Source organism: Tuber melanosporum (genome assembly GCF_000151645.1).
Source record: "Tuber melanosporum whole genome shotgun sequence assembly, scaffold_27, strain Mel28".
Classification (NCBI taxonomy): domain Eukaryota; kingdom Fungi; phylum Ascomycota; class Pezizomycetes; order Pezizales; family Tuberaceae; genus Tuber; species Tuber melanosporum.
In genome coordinates, this window is record NW_003298941.1 from 596,511 (window position 1) to 612,840 (window position 16,330).

The 16,330-nt window shown below is 47.0% G+C and overlaps 3 protein-coding genes; 2 read left to right on the forward strand and 1 right to left on the reverse strand.

The window, feature by feature from the left end:
- Positions 1-6,452: 6,452 nt before the first annotated feature.
- GSTUM_00006514001 (uncharacterized protein) lies at positions 6,453-8,568 on the forward strand. XM_002838697.2 has 9 exons: positions 6,453-6,629; positions 6,732-6,779; positions 6,858-6,930; positions 6,995-7,077; positions 7,134-7,323; positions 7,345-7,360; positions 7,388-7,499; positions 7,578-8,075; positions 8,145-8,568. The coding sequence occupies exons 1-9, from the start codon at positions 6,612-6,614 to the stop codon at positions 8,262-8,264; spliced, it is 1,158 nt and encodes a 385-aa protein (XP_002838743.1). The 5' UTR covers positions 6,453-6,611; the 3' UTR covers positions 8,265-8,568.
- An 848-nt stretch (positions 8,569-9,416) lies between these two features.
- Positions 9,417-10,812, forward strand: GSTUM_00006515001 (uncharacterized protein; the record flags this gene model as incomplete). XM_002838698.2 has 8 exons in its annotated part: positions 9,417-9,531; positions 9,611-9,627; positions 9,732-9,803; positions 9,869-9,955; positions 10,053-10,206; positions 10,281-10,362; positions 10,442-10,630; positions 10,691-10,812. The coding sequence occupies exons 1-8, from the start codon at positions 9,514-9,516 to the stop codon at positions 10,810-10,812; spliced, it is 741 nt and encodes a 246-aa protein (XP_002838744.1). The 5' UTR covers positions 9,417-9,513.
- Positions 10,813-15,887: 5,075 nt separating this feature from the next.
- The window catches only part of GSTUM_00006518001 (uncharacterized protein), a 1,860-nt gene continuing 1,417 nt past the window's right edge, over positions 15,888-16,330 (reverse strand). The window contains exon 1 of the mRNA XM_052355769.1: positions 15,888-16,330. This exon is cut by the window's right edge and continues 1,417 nt beyond it.

The following is a 16,330-nucleotide window of genomic DNA, read 5'->3' on the forward strand; positions in this document are numbered from 1 at the left end:
CCAGGGCTGATTTGGAGGGTAGGAACGTGTTGATAAGGCGCCCGAGGGTCATGTAATCGAACGCCGCAATCCATGCTGGTGCCAGCACTATGAGGGTCAACATCGGAGACTGCAATTGGCCATCGTGGCAGCCAGTATGTCAGATCATATCGCACAAGATTGTTAGGGATAACCGAATGAAACGGAAGGCTAGCCGGTGCGGCGTAGAGAAAAACCCGAATTCGGAGGAGTTTCTCCGAGCTGCCGTGGGAGCCGGTACTTTATTGGGATAACGTTTATTAAGCTGGAGGGGCGGGAAGGTGCCAGAGAGATAGAATAAGGTCCCATACGTAATATCCCTCGCTATTCGGATTGTCAACCGAGAGAATCCGAAGAATATATCCAGTAGTCTATATGCGGAGCGGCAAGCAAGAGCGTTCAAGCCGAGTTAGCCAACCTTACCAGTACATGCCAAACACGTTTCGGGACAAATGTCAACACATCGTACCTCCCAGAGTCCGCCCATGATTAACACTGAGCAGTACCACTTTCTCGTGAGGCACATCTGGATGATGTGAAAGAGTGTGGTAATGCCATAGAGTATTGCAAACAGTATCGCAGCGGCTTTGCTTGGGTCGTAGCTATTAACATAAAAAGTCAATAATCAACCAGGCTCACCCCAGGCCTGCCACGATTCACACACCCGCAACAGAATATCCGAAGCATTTACTTACAGCCAGATTTCATCGTCCCCATTGTCGTCTTTTCGGATACAGTTGTGCTGTTAGCGGATAATTCACCACCAGCCACCACGTAACCCCACCCAAGTCCAAGGAGAATTTATAACGCACCATTCTTGTCGGAGGCCATTGTTTAATGACGAAAGTAAACAGGAAATTCCGTATTATCGCGAGATTCTTGAAAAGAGAAATGATCACAAACTGGGAAACTGTGTTGATTATGATCTTTGGAGTACGGGTCCTTATACATGATCCAAAACAACTGAGGATGGTTCAGATGCCGCAGCATAGGAGACAAAGTGGCAGTCCTTGAGCTCTAGTCCATGAGACCAGGAAGAAACCTCCATTGGTCGAGTCGGAGTAAAGTTTCCCCTACTAGCTCTTCCAATGATGTGCACAACCTCCCGCAATTGTTCTCAATAGGGACCATAAGGGTATGCTCTGATGGCCAGAGCGGGTTACTAATCATAGTATATATCTCAAGATGAGAGTATGCCCTCTCGTGATTGGTCGGATTAGTTGCGTCGTGTCGTTGATGCTACACAGGAATCCGTATTACGACTGCTACCGTGTCCCCTATTAAACCGAGCCTCTTATATTTCAGCACTGAGCTTGGATGGGTTCAACCTTATTTATCGTGCGTTAACGGGTAGCTAACGCGTAATCTCACTGTATAAGCTTATACGACCGCCTGTGTAACAATCCCGAACCAGGGTAATCGTCCCCATACCAACTGGCCGTATGCCGGTTCAGCAGTGTCAGGATAATAAATCTGATTGAACATACCAATCAGTTATGGCGCACGTTTTTGGGGCAGTACCTAGCCTTCCAAAATTCAACCAAATCCAATTGAGCAACACACTCAGCAATAGGTCCTGGTCTGTGGCTTTGATTTTTGTAAACGCGGACGCGTAATTTGTACGCAAGCTATAAATCTTGGCGGGAATCCTGTTGGTGGAGCTCTAAAAACCCCCGGAGCCACACCATGAACCATATATCCAGAGGGGTGGGCCCCCCTTCATCGGTCGGAAAGGCCAATGGCTACAGCGCCCCTCGGGGAGCCCCTTGAGCGGCCCTTAAGAACAACCGCTAGGAACTACCCAAGCTCCAGCACCAGGCACCTTCAAGATTACTTCTGGTACTCCACCAGACCCCCCGTTAAGTGAAGCCTATATTGCCCATAAACAGGGCTATATCGCAATGCAGCCGGTAACCAATGACACAAAGTTTCAAAGAGTGTCAAACAAAAGTCAGGTGTATCACAGGATGTAATGCCGCATTTAGTATTTGAAGGAACGTCGCAGCTATTGCGGTGAAGTAATCCTCCGACATCACAGTCGATATGCCCAACATTTTGAAACCGCTTCGGCTACCGGCTGACCGGGTCAGACTTATATTCAATATCCATGCCATAAGATGTTAGGAGAAATAGACAGTATCGCATCCTATTTACAAAGAATAGTGATATTAGTATAATGTCACATTCATAAGACATCACTCATGGACAGCCCAGGGAATACCGATCGAGTCAAACTTCAACCTCGTGCATCTAAAAGCTTCCGTTGGTTAGAAGGGCTGGGTCCCAAAATGTCTGTCATCTTCGAGCCCCCCTTCCGTGTATCATATGATACTGCATGTATTCTGGCAGGGTCTCCACCACCGAAATGTGATGGTGAGCTCGCCAATCACGATATCTCACTCGCAACCAGGCAAATGTCTTCCCACCAATGAATAATGACACAACCAGTGATGCATAGGATCGCCAACATCTGAAACATCGCCTTCTGTTTGACCTCCCTTCCCAAGCCCGAATGGCCACCGAGGCTATTTCCACTGCCCAGGCACCCACCCCACGCCCCCGCGTGGGCCGAGGGGCAGTCAGATCACCTAGTCACTCCTGACTTCAGAGAGTCCCTGCCTCCTTCCATGTAGGCGGTTGCCCATCTCCCCTTCCTCACCAGCCATTTTCGCTTATAAACACCCGACCGTGATGCATGATCCCGACCGGAAACCCGCCCGAAATCCACTCACAACAAACCTCACCTAAACGCAGGAGGAGCAGTCAGAGGTTTCCTCAAAAGCTCAACGCTCAAACTAACCTCATCGCTTGCACTTTACCGAATAATTCAACCTTTCCCCTTACATTCCGCGAGCCTCCCCGCTTCTCACATAGCAGCCCGCATCCCCGTGAAGTTAGGTTCCTGGCACTCCGCAGAAAAGAGGGGAAATTAAGCTAAATTGCTGTTATGGCTTTTTAGGAAACTCTGTCGTAAGAGTGAATCTGGATCTGTTGGCTCCCACTGTACTCGTACCTTCAGTCAGCAGGTTTCACAGTGTCAGTGTCGTAGTGATAAACACAATCCCCCATGACAATACGCACTTCTGGATACCCTCACTCACCTTAAAGGCAACCTTGCTGGTAGTGGGGGTGGTAGTATGGAGAGGATAAGTCTCATTCGAGAGTCACCGGAGCTCCTGCAGGACTCTGTATTTTCCCACTTATTTTTTTAAACCACCGGGATTTACCGGCAGTTCAATAAATTTCCAAACTTGTTCTCACACAGCATAGCCGTAACAGACCCAAGGATGGGTTATTGATGTGATGAGCTATAGAAGTAGGTGCTAGAGATAAAATCTGATAGAGGTGATGTGTTTATTTTTAGAGATTGTCCCCCTTTCCCCAAAATACTGATGCCGCGTCATACCAGCAATCCCGGGACACAAGTTACTCCCTCCGTTCTCAGACCCCCCGCCACGAAACCATAACATCTCTTAATTCTCGAGTGATATTTTGTGAGGCATTTGATTGCGCAAGATTTGCGAATCCTTGAATAAAAATAATAAAATCCTATAAACATATTGCCTTAAATTACTATGCACGAGCAATGGGAAACCCAAAATTGCAGGGAAAAGATCCGTCAATCTCTTCAACCGCCAAGGAAATAATATATCGGAGAAAATTCCAAACCAATGAAAGGTGAATGGGGTGATGGCAGCAAAATGTGCGGAGAAAAAATAGAGGTGCCAAGAAAGATAGAAACCGGCTTTCAAATGCCATCATGCACTCCGGAAATTCCTCCGGGCTTATCCGGATGCCCTCCGCCCGGTCGTCTCCCTATCTACCGACGTACCACGTGCCCAAACCTCGAAAGTTGGGTTCAAAACACAATCGCAAACAAAAATAGACACTAAGATATAAAGCAACAACGGAGAGCAGGATATCTCCCAGAGATTTACGTAGATATAAGGCAGGGGATCAAAAAAAAAAAAGGTAGATACACTAGTGCAGAGGGAAAAACATCAGGAGGGGCATGCTCATGGAATCGTGTTTTGTTTCATGTTCGAATTAGCCTTTAAGTTCAGTCGTGTTCATAGGTTCCTTGTCCTTCTTCACTCTCGTCATACTGGAATCGTGACGCATGTCGTTGGAATCGGGTGCTGGTACTTGCGATTAAAGTTACATAGCGATCATGTGAACTGGTAACCATTATTTCGTACTTTTATTCGTTCAGGCGCACCGGTATGGTGTACCGTTATATTTGCCGTTTGTTCGCAGAGTTGAATCAGAGGGTGGTTTATGACCTAATCAGCCATTTCCCAGTTCCCAAATCTCCTTAGGGTCCCCTTAATTCGATAGAACCTCGTGAGTTATTGTCGCTGAGTTCGGGTTCCTCTGCTAATGAGCTGCAGGATATTGTAGAACTTGTCCGAGGCGAGGAGACATCATATCTCAAGAGACCGGTAGGAAAACTCGTACTCCTAGGAGTCATATCATAATCGGGTATCGGTGGGCTGTACTGCCTCTCTACTATTTGGACACAAGTTCGCACTTCTCGAGGATCTTCCGGTGCTTGGTCCTCTATGGAGTCGGCTACGGCTACTTCGATCTCGGGGGTGTATATTCCCAACCCCATGATGGGACCTTCAGATTCAGCAATAGCAAGTGTACAGGCTGCTCTTTGAATGTCGCCCACGTCCGAGGTATCCCAGGTGTCGAAGTGGTCAACTTCCACACCGGCGGGGGTCGAAGTAACACAGTACACAGATGAATGGCGGAGCTGTGGCCGTACAAGGGCTGGTTGAAGGGTTTGATTAAGAATCCGATTCTTCTGCTCCTCGAAACTCGTTTTACAGCCATTGGTGGTAGGCAGAGCAGATGAAATGCCGTTTTTCTCTACTGGTTTCGCAGAAGATGCCTCTTCATCACCAGGTCTTGAGCTCAAGTGCGGACTGGTGGTGGCATGAAGTGTCCAGAATATAGTTTGCATAATCAGAGATGTAACAAACAATGCAAATCCAATGACAATCAAGAGAGCTCTCGCATGGCCGTACATCGACTTAGGCCGGAAATTCATCCAACCCAGCGCAAATGCGGAGGAAATTCCTGCCAAGGTCGTAGATGCGATGCCTACGAGCAAGCACGGACGCTTTGGTGACCCATGGATCATGGTTATGGTTAGGAATAGGCAGGCTGTTAGATTGGGTACTGTAGCGGCGATACATGGGGACGGAAGAGCAGAATGGACTGATATGGCCGATATCGAACACAGGACGAGTGATACAGTCGTGGCGGCTGATAGAAGCAGGGTAAGGAGACCTAGGAGACGGAGGGTTTGGCAGGAAGGATAAAAAAACATGATGTGAAAGAGTGAATAGGGTTGGAAACAATGATCCCGGACAGTTTCTCGATACTATTCGGATACAGTCCGGGAAGTTTCAGATAGAAAGGGAGCTAGAGTCAAAAAAAAAAAAAAATTGGTTCGAGGCAGTGGAGGCCGAGGGTTGGGGGGGGGGAATGAAGCATCAACAAGTTCCATAGAGTTGTAAGAAAGAGAATGAAAGATGGCTGTCGTAGTTGTCGAAGTTGGAGACCTATGTTCCCCTTCTTCAAAGCATTGCCCTTCTTAGATGGTGATACCTTAGAATATCTGTGCCCGGTATCTTGTACGGGAGAGGCTTGAGGAGAAGGACAGAAATAGAAAAGGTGCTCGTGTCCTACGCCATGAGAAGGCCAGGGCCTGGGACTCGGAAGAAATGAGATCAGATGTCAGGTGGCGAGGGAGGGGCAAACCAAACGGCCGTCAATGTGGGGAGAAGGGAGCAAGGAACCTTATTGGAGGAGGAGGGGGGTTGAGGAGATTGGAGATGAAGGAGGAGAGGGTCCGGCAAAAAGGTATGTGAATACTGGATAATGTGGGGAGATAAAATAGGTGGATGAAAGGGGATAATTATTCCACTTCAGGGGAAGGGGATATGGGAAACACAGTGTTGCCTACGTCTCTTGTGTTTTTGTGTTTGTGTTTTTGTGTTTGTGTTCTTTTTTTTTTTGGCACCGAAGATCTTCCCGAAGCCGCAGCGGACGTGGAGAAACAAAAACAAACAACGCCTGTGCCCGTGCACCGCCAAGCTCCGGTTGTCATACAAGTAATACAAGTAGATCTCTCATCAATATAATACCGGTAGTCTAATAGCAGAAGGCCCTGATCCCTCATTGATTTTTCTTAGTTTTGCAATATGAACCAAAGGTTGAGCGATCCTCTATAGAACCTTGCTTCTAAATATCTTGTGTCGATTGTGGCTCGTCCGAACAACTAGAAATCTCACTGGGAAAAAATGAAAATAAGACCCTCGTTGTCGCTTACTAATACAATTTCACTACTCCCAAGCGAGCGACGACGTCTTGGTGCTACCAGCCCCAGGCCAGCTTCGTCTCTCACCCTAACTCTTCCAACACAACCAGCAACGCAATACACCACCCCACCATCGCTTCATCCACCACCACTCCCCTCTCCATCTCTCTTCCCATCCCTCTTCCATCTCTACCATCCACAGGAGACCTGGTAGCAACAGATATCTCAGCTATTCCGTCTTTAACGGCTTCTTCTCATCACGATGAAGCTTACTTTTAAGGTATGTTGCCCCTCCCTTCCTGCTCGCCCCGCTGTTCTGCAATATCGAAATTTGACACATAACCCCACGCATATAACTAACCACTCTCCTTTCCTATTACAGGATCTCAAGCAGCAAAAGTTTGTTATTGATGCTGAACCTACCGATACGGTAATTATTGATTCTCCTCTTTCCTACCTGAACAAAAAACTTAAAGCAACAAAATTTACTGACTTGGCTGTCAACTAGATTTCCCAGGTGAAGGAAAAGATTAACAAAGAGAAGGGATGGGACGCCGCGGCTCAAAAGCTCATCTACTCTGGTAAGAGCTTTCAGTTGTTCCATGTAAAAGAAGTCCCATGAAATAATATAATCTTTGGCGATAGGTAAAATCTTGCAAGATGACAAAACCGTTGGGGACTACAAAATTGAAGAAAAAGGATTTGTGGTTTGCATGATATCAAATAAAGTATTTCTATCACCATATACAATTACTTGGTGGATAGAAACTGATAGTTAAATAAGCCTAAAGCTGCATCCTCGTCTTCCGCTGCTGGTTCTAGTTCGGCTTCCACCCCGGTGAAGGCACCATCAACACCAGCCCAAAGTTCCGTCCCCCCCACTCCATCTGCTCCAGCTCAGGCTGTGACAGGTTCCTCAACCTCAACCTCAGCCGCTGTGCCAGAGACACCAACTCCTGCTGGCGCCGTCGGTAGTTCCGCTTCGTTATCACCAGCTACCTTCAATGATCCGTCGGCATTAGCAATGGGAGGTGAGAGGGAGGACGCTATTGTCAATATGATGGGAATGGGCTTCGAGAGGAGCGAGATTGAGAGAGCCATGCGCGCTGCGTTTTTCAATCCAGATAGAGCTGTTGACTACCTTCTGAATGTAAGTAACGGGACTGGCTATACACCGTGCATGATTGCTTCAATCTATGGGACCTCCGCATAGCTAATTCTTTTCCAGGGTATCCCCGAACACCTCACACAAGAACGGCCGGCTCAGTCTTCTACCACACGCCCAGCCGCGCAATCGGCCCAATCTGCTGCTAGACCTGCTGCTGCTACTGCTCCTGCCACTGGTGGTAGCGCATCTGGAGAAGGGGCTGAACCTGAAAATATCAACCTGTTCGAAGCTGCTGCCGCCGCCGCTAGCCAGCGTGGAGGTGCGCATAGTCAGGGAAGATCTGGAGGCGCTGCTAGCCTCGGGAACCTTGACTTTCTCAGAAACAATCCCCAGTTTCAACAATTGCGTCAAGTCGTTCAACAACAGCCACAGATGCTCGAGCCAATCTTGCAACAAGTCGGCATGGGGAATCCACAACTTGCAGCAACGATCAGTTCGAACCCCGAGGCTTTCCTGCGCCTGCTCAGTGAGGATCCGGCTGATGAGGATGGTGGGGCATTGCCTCCGGGCTCCAACCACATTTCAGTTACTCCTGAAGAGAGTGATGCTATTGAGAGAGTAAGTCTCTTTCCCTTCCTTCATATTTTGGCCTTTGAGGTCGAAATCCACTGTGGTTAACGATTCCAGTTATGTCGTCTCGGTTTTGATAGAGACATGGTCATTCAAGCGTACTTCGCTTGCGACAAAAACGAAGAGCTCGCAGCCAACTTTTTGTTCGAGCAACCCGATGATGACATGGATGGCTAAATTTCTTTCCCCTTCCTTCCCCCTTCATACCTTGTTTTTACCACATTTCCCTAGTCTAATCTAAATATGGGGTGAACACTAAATTCAAACTCGAAATTTTCTTGAATGTGTGGGAGTGATGCATGAATGACTGATGCTGGATGACTCGCTTTCTCGTTGTCCCCCTTTTTCCATAATTCCATTATTACTTTCTTTTTTTCTTTCGCAGACACTTTTAGTTTTTCCATGTAATCTCTCTCCTCCTTTGTGAAGCCCGGGGTCGGCTATGAGCATTAAAAAAATTGGAACCTTGAGTGCATGTAAATCAGCAGCTTCTATCATTACTAGCGAGTTCCGATCTTCATCATTGATTGTTTGGAGAAGCATCTCCTATATCTATTCTCCATACCGATAATCCATACTGTAACAAGCTCATCTGATTCAATCACTGTGTGAGTGAACATCAATGGGAACAGCAGTTGAACCCAGAAACCCCCAAAACCCTTCCCACTCACCCACATATGATACTCACATACCCGTAAGATAAAGCCACACTTCTTCCTCGAAGAACTAACTTGAAGACACAGGTACACTCTCGGCTTTAACAAACAGCTTTGCTTTAGTTACAATGTTAGTTCAACACATCCGAGTCACAAAACCTCACTCATTTATTAATCTCGTAGGTACACAGCAGCGGCTTGCTTGAAAATTCTGTATCACGCATTCGGGATATCACACGAAATTATCTCGAGCGGAGGTTTAAACCGGCACAATCCAGGACACCACTGGGTAAGTTTCATGAAACAAAAATCTGACTCTTTTTCTCCTTCGCCGAAGCATAAGATATGACTCTGACCTCAATTCATGAGTCCTCGAAATCCTTGGCAAAATAGACCCACATCTTGGGAGTTCAAGTATGATACCTGCAGCAGCGATCAAATCAGTACCGTACTGTAGATAGCATCTCGGCGCCTTTGTGAGGAGCTCACTAGAATGTGCCTTTAAATCCTGCGCCGGTCTTACCCTTTTCTTCCTTTCTGATATTTTTTCCCTCACTCACTAATATCTGGCTTGGCGTTGGTAGGGTTTCTTTTCAATCACTAAAAAAGCCCCACTACAACAACAAAAAGCCCCGCACCTTACCATTCTTTTCTCTCCTACTCTTCTACTACAAAACAATTTTTCATCGCCGCCTCTACCCTTTGCAAACGAACACCAACCAATTAATACACCAATCCTATTTCCCACGAAGCAGAACTGATTAAAACAGATGGCTGTCAGAGCTCAGGTTTGTTCATAAATATACCCTTGGTGTGCATGGAATTACTTGTATGGATGCATTTCTAATCATGCGGTGATATCTTTAGTTTGAAAATTCTAATGAGTATGATTCACCCCCCACACCGCCGTTCCCCTGACAGTTGCCTGTGCAAAGGAGAGGGGACGAGAGTTCGGGTACATGTGCCGATGAACTGATAAATTGAACAGAGTTGGCGTTTTTGCGACATTGACGAACTCATATGCACTTGTCGCCACTGGCGGTTCCATGAACTTTTACAGGTCCGTTCTTATCAACTGGGATAGTGAAGGGGAGCAAACCAAACTGATGGGTGCGGTCTGGACAGTGTTTTTGAAGCCGAACTCGCAGATGTCATTCCCATTTGCCATACCACGATCGCCGGTACTAGAATTGTTGGAAGGTTGACCGCTGGGTATGTGAGATATACCGGTAAATGGGTCGGCGAGAGCACGGATTGAAATGTGGGCGGGGCGGCGATAGGGTTAGACTAATAGGGGTATTTGGCTTAGGAATCGGAACGGGTTGTTACTTCCAACATCGACAACAGACCAGGAATTACAACACCTAAGAAATTCAATTCCAGAAACTGTCAAAGTACAAAGAATTGAGGAGCGGTTATCGGCACTTGGTAACGTAATTTGTGCTAACGATCATGTTGCTTTGGTCAGTTTTATCCTGCAGGCTCGATGTGAGAATTGGTGGGCTAACGAGGGATGAGTGGTGATTGGGGATTAAAGGTTCATCCTGATATAGAACGTGAGACGGAGGAGATTGTTGCAGATGTTTTAGGAGTTGAGGTCTTCAGGCAAACCATCTCTGGTACTACTCCGACCCTCATTTCCCCGCCCCTCCTGTGATGTATGGGCTGTCCCCAATGTTTATCATCACTTGCGTGCAGAGAATGTCCTTGTAGGGTCCTACTGCTCGCTTTCAAATCAAGGCGGAATCGTACACCCGAAGACGTCAATACAGGATCAGGACGAGCTTTCTTCGCTTCTGCAGGTACCACTTGTTGCCGGCAGTGTTAATCGTGGATCGCCAGTAGTGGGTGCTGGCATGGTTGTTAACGATTGGATGGCTGTCACTGGTTTGTCTTCCTGGGAGCGGAGCGGGTCGTGGACATTCAAGCTCTAACCTTGGCGGACAGGTCTTGATACAACTGCCACGGAGCTTTCAGTCGTAGAGAGTGTATTCAAGTTAGGAGAGGGAATGGGCCCGAGCAATCTCGCGGGAGGGTTGAGAGATTCTCTGGTAGAGACATGGTACTAAATGTGGCGATGATAGTGTGAGCATCCCGCATCTCCTTCTAAATCTTCTTCTAAAACACCTTAAGAAGGTTTTCTATCTGGGAGGGGACAAGAGAGCTTACGCGTGAATATCAATTAGTACTTATTTTCATTCCTAGTTTTTTTCTACCACGCCACCGAACAGTTTCTTTTCAAATCACTCATATCACGATAAAATGAAGGGGGGCAATTGAGCTCCCGGGGCTAATCGTACCAGTTCGATTCTTCCCGTGTGATTTCCTAACATCTTCTCTCTGTCTTTCTTTCTCTTTCCCCTTTTCACCTCACAATCACCAAAAGGCTCAGTCCTTTACTATTTGTATTTTTTGAAGGGGGTTTTTATTTCTTTTTACGGGTGCAAGTGGTGCATTTCAACGTTGGTTTACCCTATAGAGAAACGTAATGAAAGTCCTTATTTCTTGCAGATCCCTCGACGGGAGCCGATTCGACACCCTCTGCTTGCTTTTTCATTTACCCCCTCGTGCCCTCCAGTTTCAGCCCTCATTAACGGCACCAGTACGGTACATTCGGTGCTTGCGGTGATCGTGAGGTTTGAACCAACAGTGGGGGGGTCATACGATATAAAATGGCCTTGCAGGCTTTGCAGGCTTTGCAGGCTTTGAACCGGTAGGGGGCAGTCTACCGAAAGGGTATTCGTGTGGGACAAGAACTGGCGCTGCCCCGCCTCTTTGTCTGCTATGGCCGGAAGGCGTTCGCTAGATACTCTTTTGGCTCCGCCTCTTGTCTCTTTCGGCATGTCCAGTACGATGCCCAGGCTACGACATCAGTATATTTCGCAGGACATGATATTTGGTCCTGTGGTCAAAATATTGGGACTCTGGGGTTTTGTTCTCGTCACTCTAAGGGACCTCCTCCCCTCACATTGCTTTTACAGTCGGTAAAGTGAGTGCACCCTGACATTTCTCTTCTGTTCGATCGAGGCATTCCCCGCAATTGAGTTTTTTTTTTTTCTTCTTTTTTCCCTTTCCTTTCTCTTGCCCTCCGCGAGGCGCAAGATTTGGGGGAGCGTGGGAGCATCCCAATGGTTTGTTCCTTCCTTCCTTTCCAGAAAGTTAAGTCGAGGCTTCTGACTCGGTGTAGTGATATCACTTCGCCAGTCTTTTGACACTGACGGCCATTTGAAGCTTCCTCATTAGCTAGGAACGTTAAAATGCTTCATCTTTCTTAGTTTATCAGACGACAGCCAAGCAGTGCTTTACAAGTTACCGCACAGATACAGTAACCATATCGGATTTTTCACTCCTCGTCACCATATTAAACCGTCATCATTAAGTTGACAATGCGACCTAGTCAGGGATCACCCTATATGCGTCAGGTTCATCTACCCGAGAATGATGTACTTCGGTGAGCCTGGTCAATCCCAACCAGCAAGGAAAATGTGAATGAAAAAAAAAAAAAAAGAGGAGGCTTGGAGCATGGCAACGCATGTTTGTACGTACTTCGTTCGTACATAGAGTATGGTAGTGGAGTGGTATGGAGAGAGAGAGGTTGGGGTGGGTTTTTTGTCCTTGTCAACACCAAGCTGACGGCAATAAGACTTAAGTGTTATGCGTGTAGTTATTTATGATGCCGCGCATACCGGTATTGCACGGTATTAGAGCTGCGGACTCCCTCAGGGGAGAGAATCAAAAAAATGTCGTAGGAAAGAAACTTTCGCCAGAGTGATTGTCCGCTCCGATGCCGTTGACATGACATGGCGAGTTCCCATCGGCTGGGAAGTTGTGAGATATCGTATGATACCAGTAAGTTATGGTCCTGCCCCCTTTTCCCCTTGCCTCTTGACTTAACTTAACCGTACCCCGCCAAGTGCTTCCCCAAACCCCCCTCGAGGAAGTTCGGTAAAACTCAAAAGTTTATCTATCGTACCGTACGAGTACAGCGGGGAGGGAGAGGGAAGGCCCGAGCTTTTCTCGTCTCACACACACATCTTTAGCCCCCTATCGTAGGTGGTACAAGTACAGTAACCTGTGGTGTTTATTTTCTTCTTCTATCAACTCTTTGCTTTTTGCCCTCGCTCTACGAGTATTCCTTCGCGCGCTCCCTACCGGCAGAGGTACGAGTACAAGTACGAGTGGGCCAGATAACCGATATCTCTACCGATGCTACTTCACCCAGGATCAAGGAAGGGGAACAGGTATATTTTCAAGACAGTTTTGGAATCTCCTGGCGACCGGGAGAAACAGAGACATTGTCTCATAGAACCTCTACTCGAGTACCGTACTGAATATCCCCCCTCGGTAACCAACCTGCTATCGCCAGTCCAGCAGACGAGGAGCTACTCGGGTAGAGGGGTAAATATCATACATCAGATGGACAAGCGCACGCTTCGCTTTGCAACGCAGGAAGAGGAGGTCTTGTGATCAGGAAAAATAAACTGCTGCATAGGGAAATGTCAGTTGAGTCGTGTTGTCTGTTCCGCGGTTGGGGCTTGGTTTGGGGTCGTCGGTGGACGGTCCAAAACGAGATAGAGCGAGGGGGTGAGAGAAAGGGGAATACTCGAGTGGAGGGGAGGGGGAGAGAGGGGGGGTTGGTACAATTGAGATTAGATAAGTGAGGACAACGCGGGGAAGGAAAAGGAACACTGAAGGGAACTTCATATTTAGCTTCACTATCGGTGGAAATGAAAATGGTGACGTGGGATTGCAGATTTGTTTCGAGTATTGACAAGATATCGGTGTACTCCCGTATGGCGGCGCAGTCTAGCTGTGCGTACCCAGACAACGAGAGCAGCGGGGGGGGGATTTCCTCTCTACGATACCGCATCGCTTGTCTCTGACCCAGACATTATGATGGCGACTATGAAATGAAAATTTTATGATGGTTTGTATGCACGATAGAGCGAAAAAAATATCAACAAACTCCGGATTCGCCCATCACGAGGGGAATGGGGAAAGAAAGGGGGATGATGAGTTAGTCTATGTGTGAGCGAGCGAGCGAAATGGATCGCAACAATTACGGTCAAACAAGAAACCGCTAATAATAACGAGGCGGAAAATTCCTCAGACGAAAAAGAAACAAGCATGCATTGAGCATTCATTCATTCCTCAAAGAGAGAAATTGCGGGGAAAAGCGTATGATGCAAACAAGACAGCCAGCAGCAACGCACTACAAGATATCCACCGTAGTCTACGGACGACCGTGCGTGCTCTCTCCATTGCAATGAGACCGCCGATCATGTCAGCCTATGTCACGCAAAAAATGGTGCGATATCGTATTATTATTGTAGGGTTGGAAGGGAAGTCAGTTCTCCCCTTTCTTTCCTTTCCTCCCTTTCCTTTCCCTCCTCCCGCTTCTTTGTTCAAAACGGCTTCAGGAGGTCATGCATTCCATCACGGTCCTCAATGAATAAATATGTAAAAAAACGGGACGGGAATTCCACTCGAGCACTCCTACTCGTATACCCATCCACTCGCTTCGCTTCGGATTCGGATATTGTGGGGAAAGTTGACGTGCTGAAACGAGAGCCAAGTTTCCAACGCTCCTACCTGGTTCAAGGGAGCGGTTATCATAATTTACCTGTTGTCGGAGAGAATGAAGGAGTGAAAGAGGGCCATTTTGTTGGTCCCCACCGGTATGGCACCGTACGAGTACAAGTAGGAGGGCATTTTATTTTATTTCACTCTGTCGAAGGAGGGAGGGAGGGGTAGGAGGGAGGGAGGGGTAGGAAGGGAAATAATTGGATTGTACCCCATGGTAAACTTTACGCCGCGAACAACCACATTCTTTTTCTCACTCCTTCAAAAATATAGTAATCGTTTGTCTTTTTCTTTCTTTCTTCTTTTCTTCACCTTCTTACCCTCCTCCTGCTCCAAACGCCTGTGGTGATACCTGTCGAGAGATATAATACGGTAAACTGATTGGTTTATTTGTGTGGCCCCAGCTTATTATGCTGCGCCCTAAATCCCCCGACAGAGAGGGATGGGGGATTTTCTGGGGAAAAATCACTAGACTTGACCTCGTACAGCAGTACTGTAGTCTAACCCCAACAACCCTCTACGAGTACGAGTATGAATAAGTTCAAGTTGTGTGTGTGGTGCGTGCGTGCGTGCCAAACAACAAAGAACAGCTTACCATACCGGAACATGAGTACAGTAAGTAAACATATGGAAGATTCGAGAGAGAGAGAGTTGTTGTTGCGACCTGTACGAGTATAAGCAAGGAAATAAGGTTTCATGCTATAGTAGTTTTTATCCCTTTTCCTCCCTTGGGAGAAACTAGGTTTATATATAAAGTACTCGTACTGTACAAAATACCAGGTATCACAAGTTGCATGAATTCCCTTTTCTTCTACAACAGTTATCACACACGCATACAAACATCTTAAATAAAAAGCGATAGCCCCTTCCCTCCTCCATCCAGGGTTACAAGTACCAATACCTGCATCAACAGTGCTTGCAAAGGCGGTTATGATACTTATATATACTACGGTACGAATAGAGAGCGGCAGTTGAAACTTTTTTCCTTCCTATTTTTCTCCCTCATCCAATCATCCATGATTCCATCATACAATACAATCAGCAAATATAGCACCGTACCTTACACACCCACACACCTTCCCTTTTTTTTTTTCTTCTCACGGTACTTGCACTCGTATGGGGGGTAGAATAAAGATGCACCATGACGAAAAAGAAACCCTCGATGGACCGATTAATAACTTCTTTCCCTTCCATCATAAGCTGTTTGATCGTCATGTGTGTACTGTACGAGTACTTTTACTGTATGATACGCCTTGCAACTAAAACTACCGGTAACTTAGCTTTTTTTTTTTTTTTTTGCCCTAAATTTACACCCCCTAACGTTTTATGATCAGGTATCATGGCTATCACAGGTGGAGTGGCATGGGCATGGACGTAATTTACAGTAGGTTCAAGCAGGGCTAGGCCAGGCCGGACTGGGCTAGGCTGGGTAGTCGAAACCTTGACCACATCTCGATCGGTCCATAATCTGTGCTTCAATTGTTCGAGGGTAACTGGAGCCTACCGTACCCTTTGTATCATACTTTTTTTCATAATAATTTTATTACTATTATTTTATTTTGCTCTTTGACGTACAATATAGGGTAATAAGAGGGGGCAAGGGAGGGGTTATTCTGGCGAGATTTATTCCGCTAAAAAGTTGTTCGAGATGGGGACCGGACAGGGAAGCACCATCCTCCCCTGCCTCATCAATGATCAAGGTCAAACTTTCTTTTGCCCCCCCCCCTTCCTCTTCCCCAGCGCCCTTATCCATTGTTCCTGTACGAGTACCGTAGCTACACTACCGCTGCCGTGCTATTGTAGAGGAGTGGGAGCTTTTCCTTGGATTGAAGGGATCGAGCGAGCAAGATATCGTCGGGCTTTTATCCATTGCAATGGAATTGAATTTCTCCCTTACTCTTCATTGACTATTTCCAAGTGCGATGACCGCATCGCTTTTGACGGCTTGATCTCTCTTTGGGCCGAGCCTTATCCACCTCATCCAACCCGAGACGACAGAGAGTA

Coding starts and splice junctions, on each gene's coding strand:
- GSTUM_00006514001 (XM_002838697.2), top strand. Junction 6,780..6,857: donor ATGCTGAACCTACCGATACG/GTAATTATTGAT, acceptor GCTGTCAACTAG/ATTTCCCAGGTGAAGGAAAA. Junction 6,931..6,994: donor TCAAAAGCTCATCTACTCTG/GTAAGAGCTTTC, acceptor CTTTGGCGATAG/GTAAAATCTTGCAAGATGAC.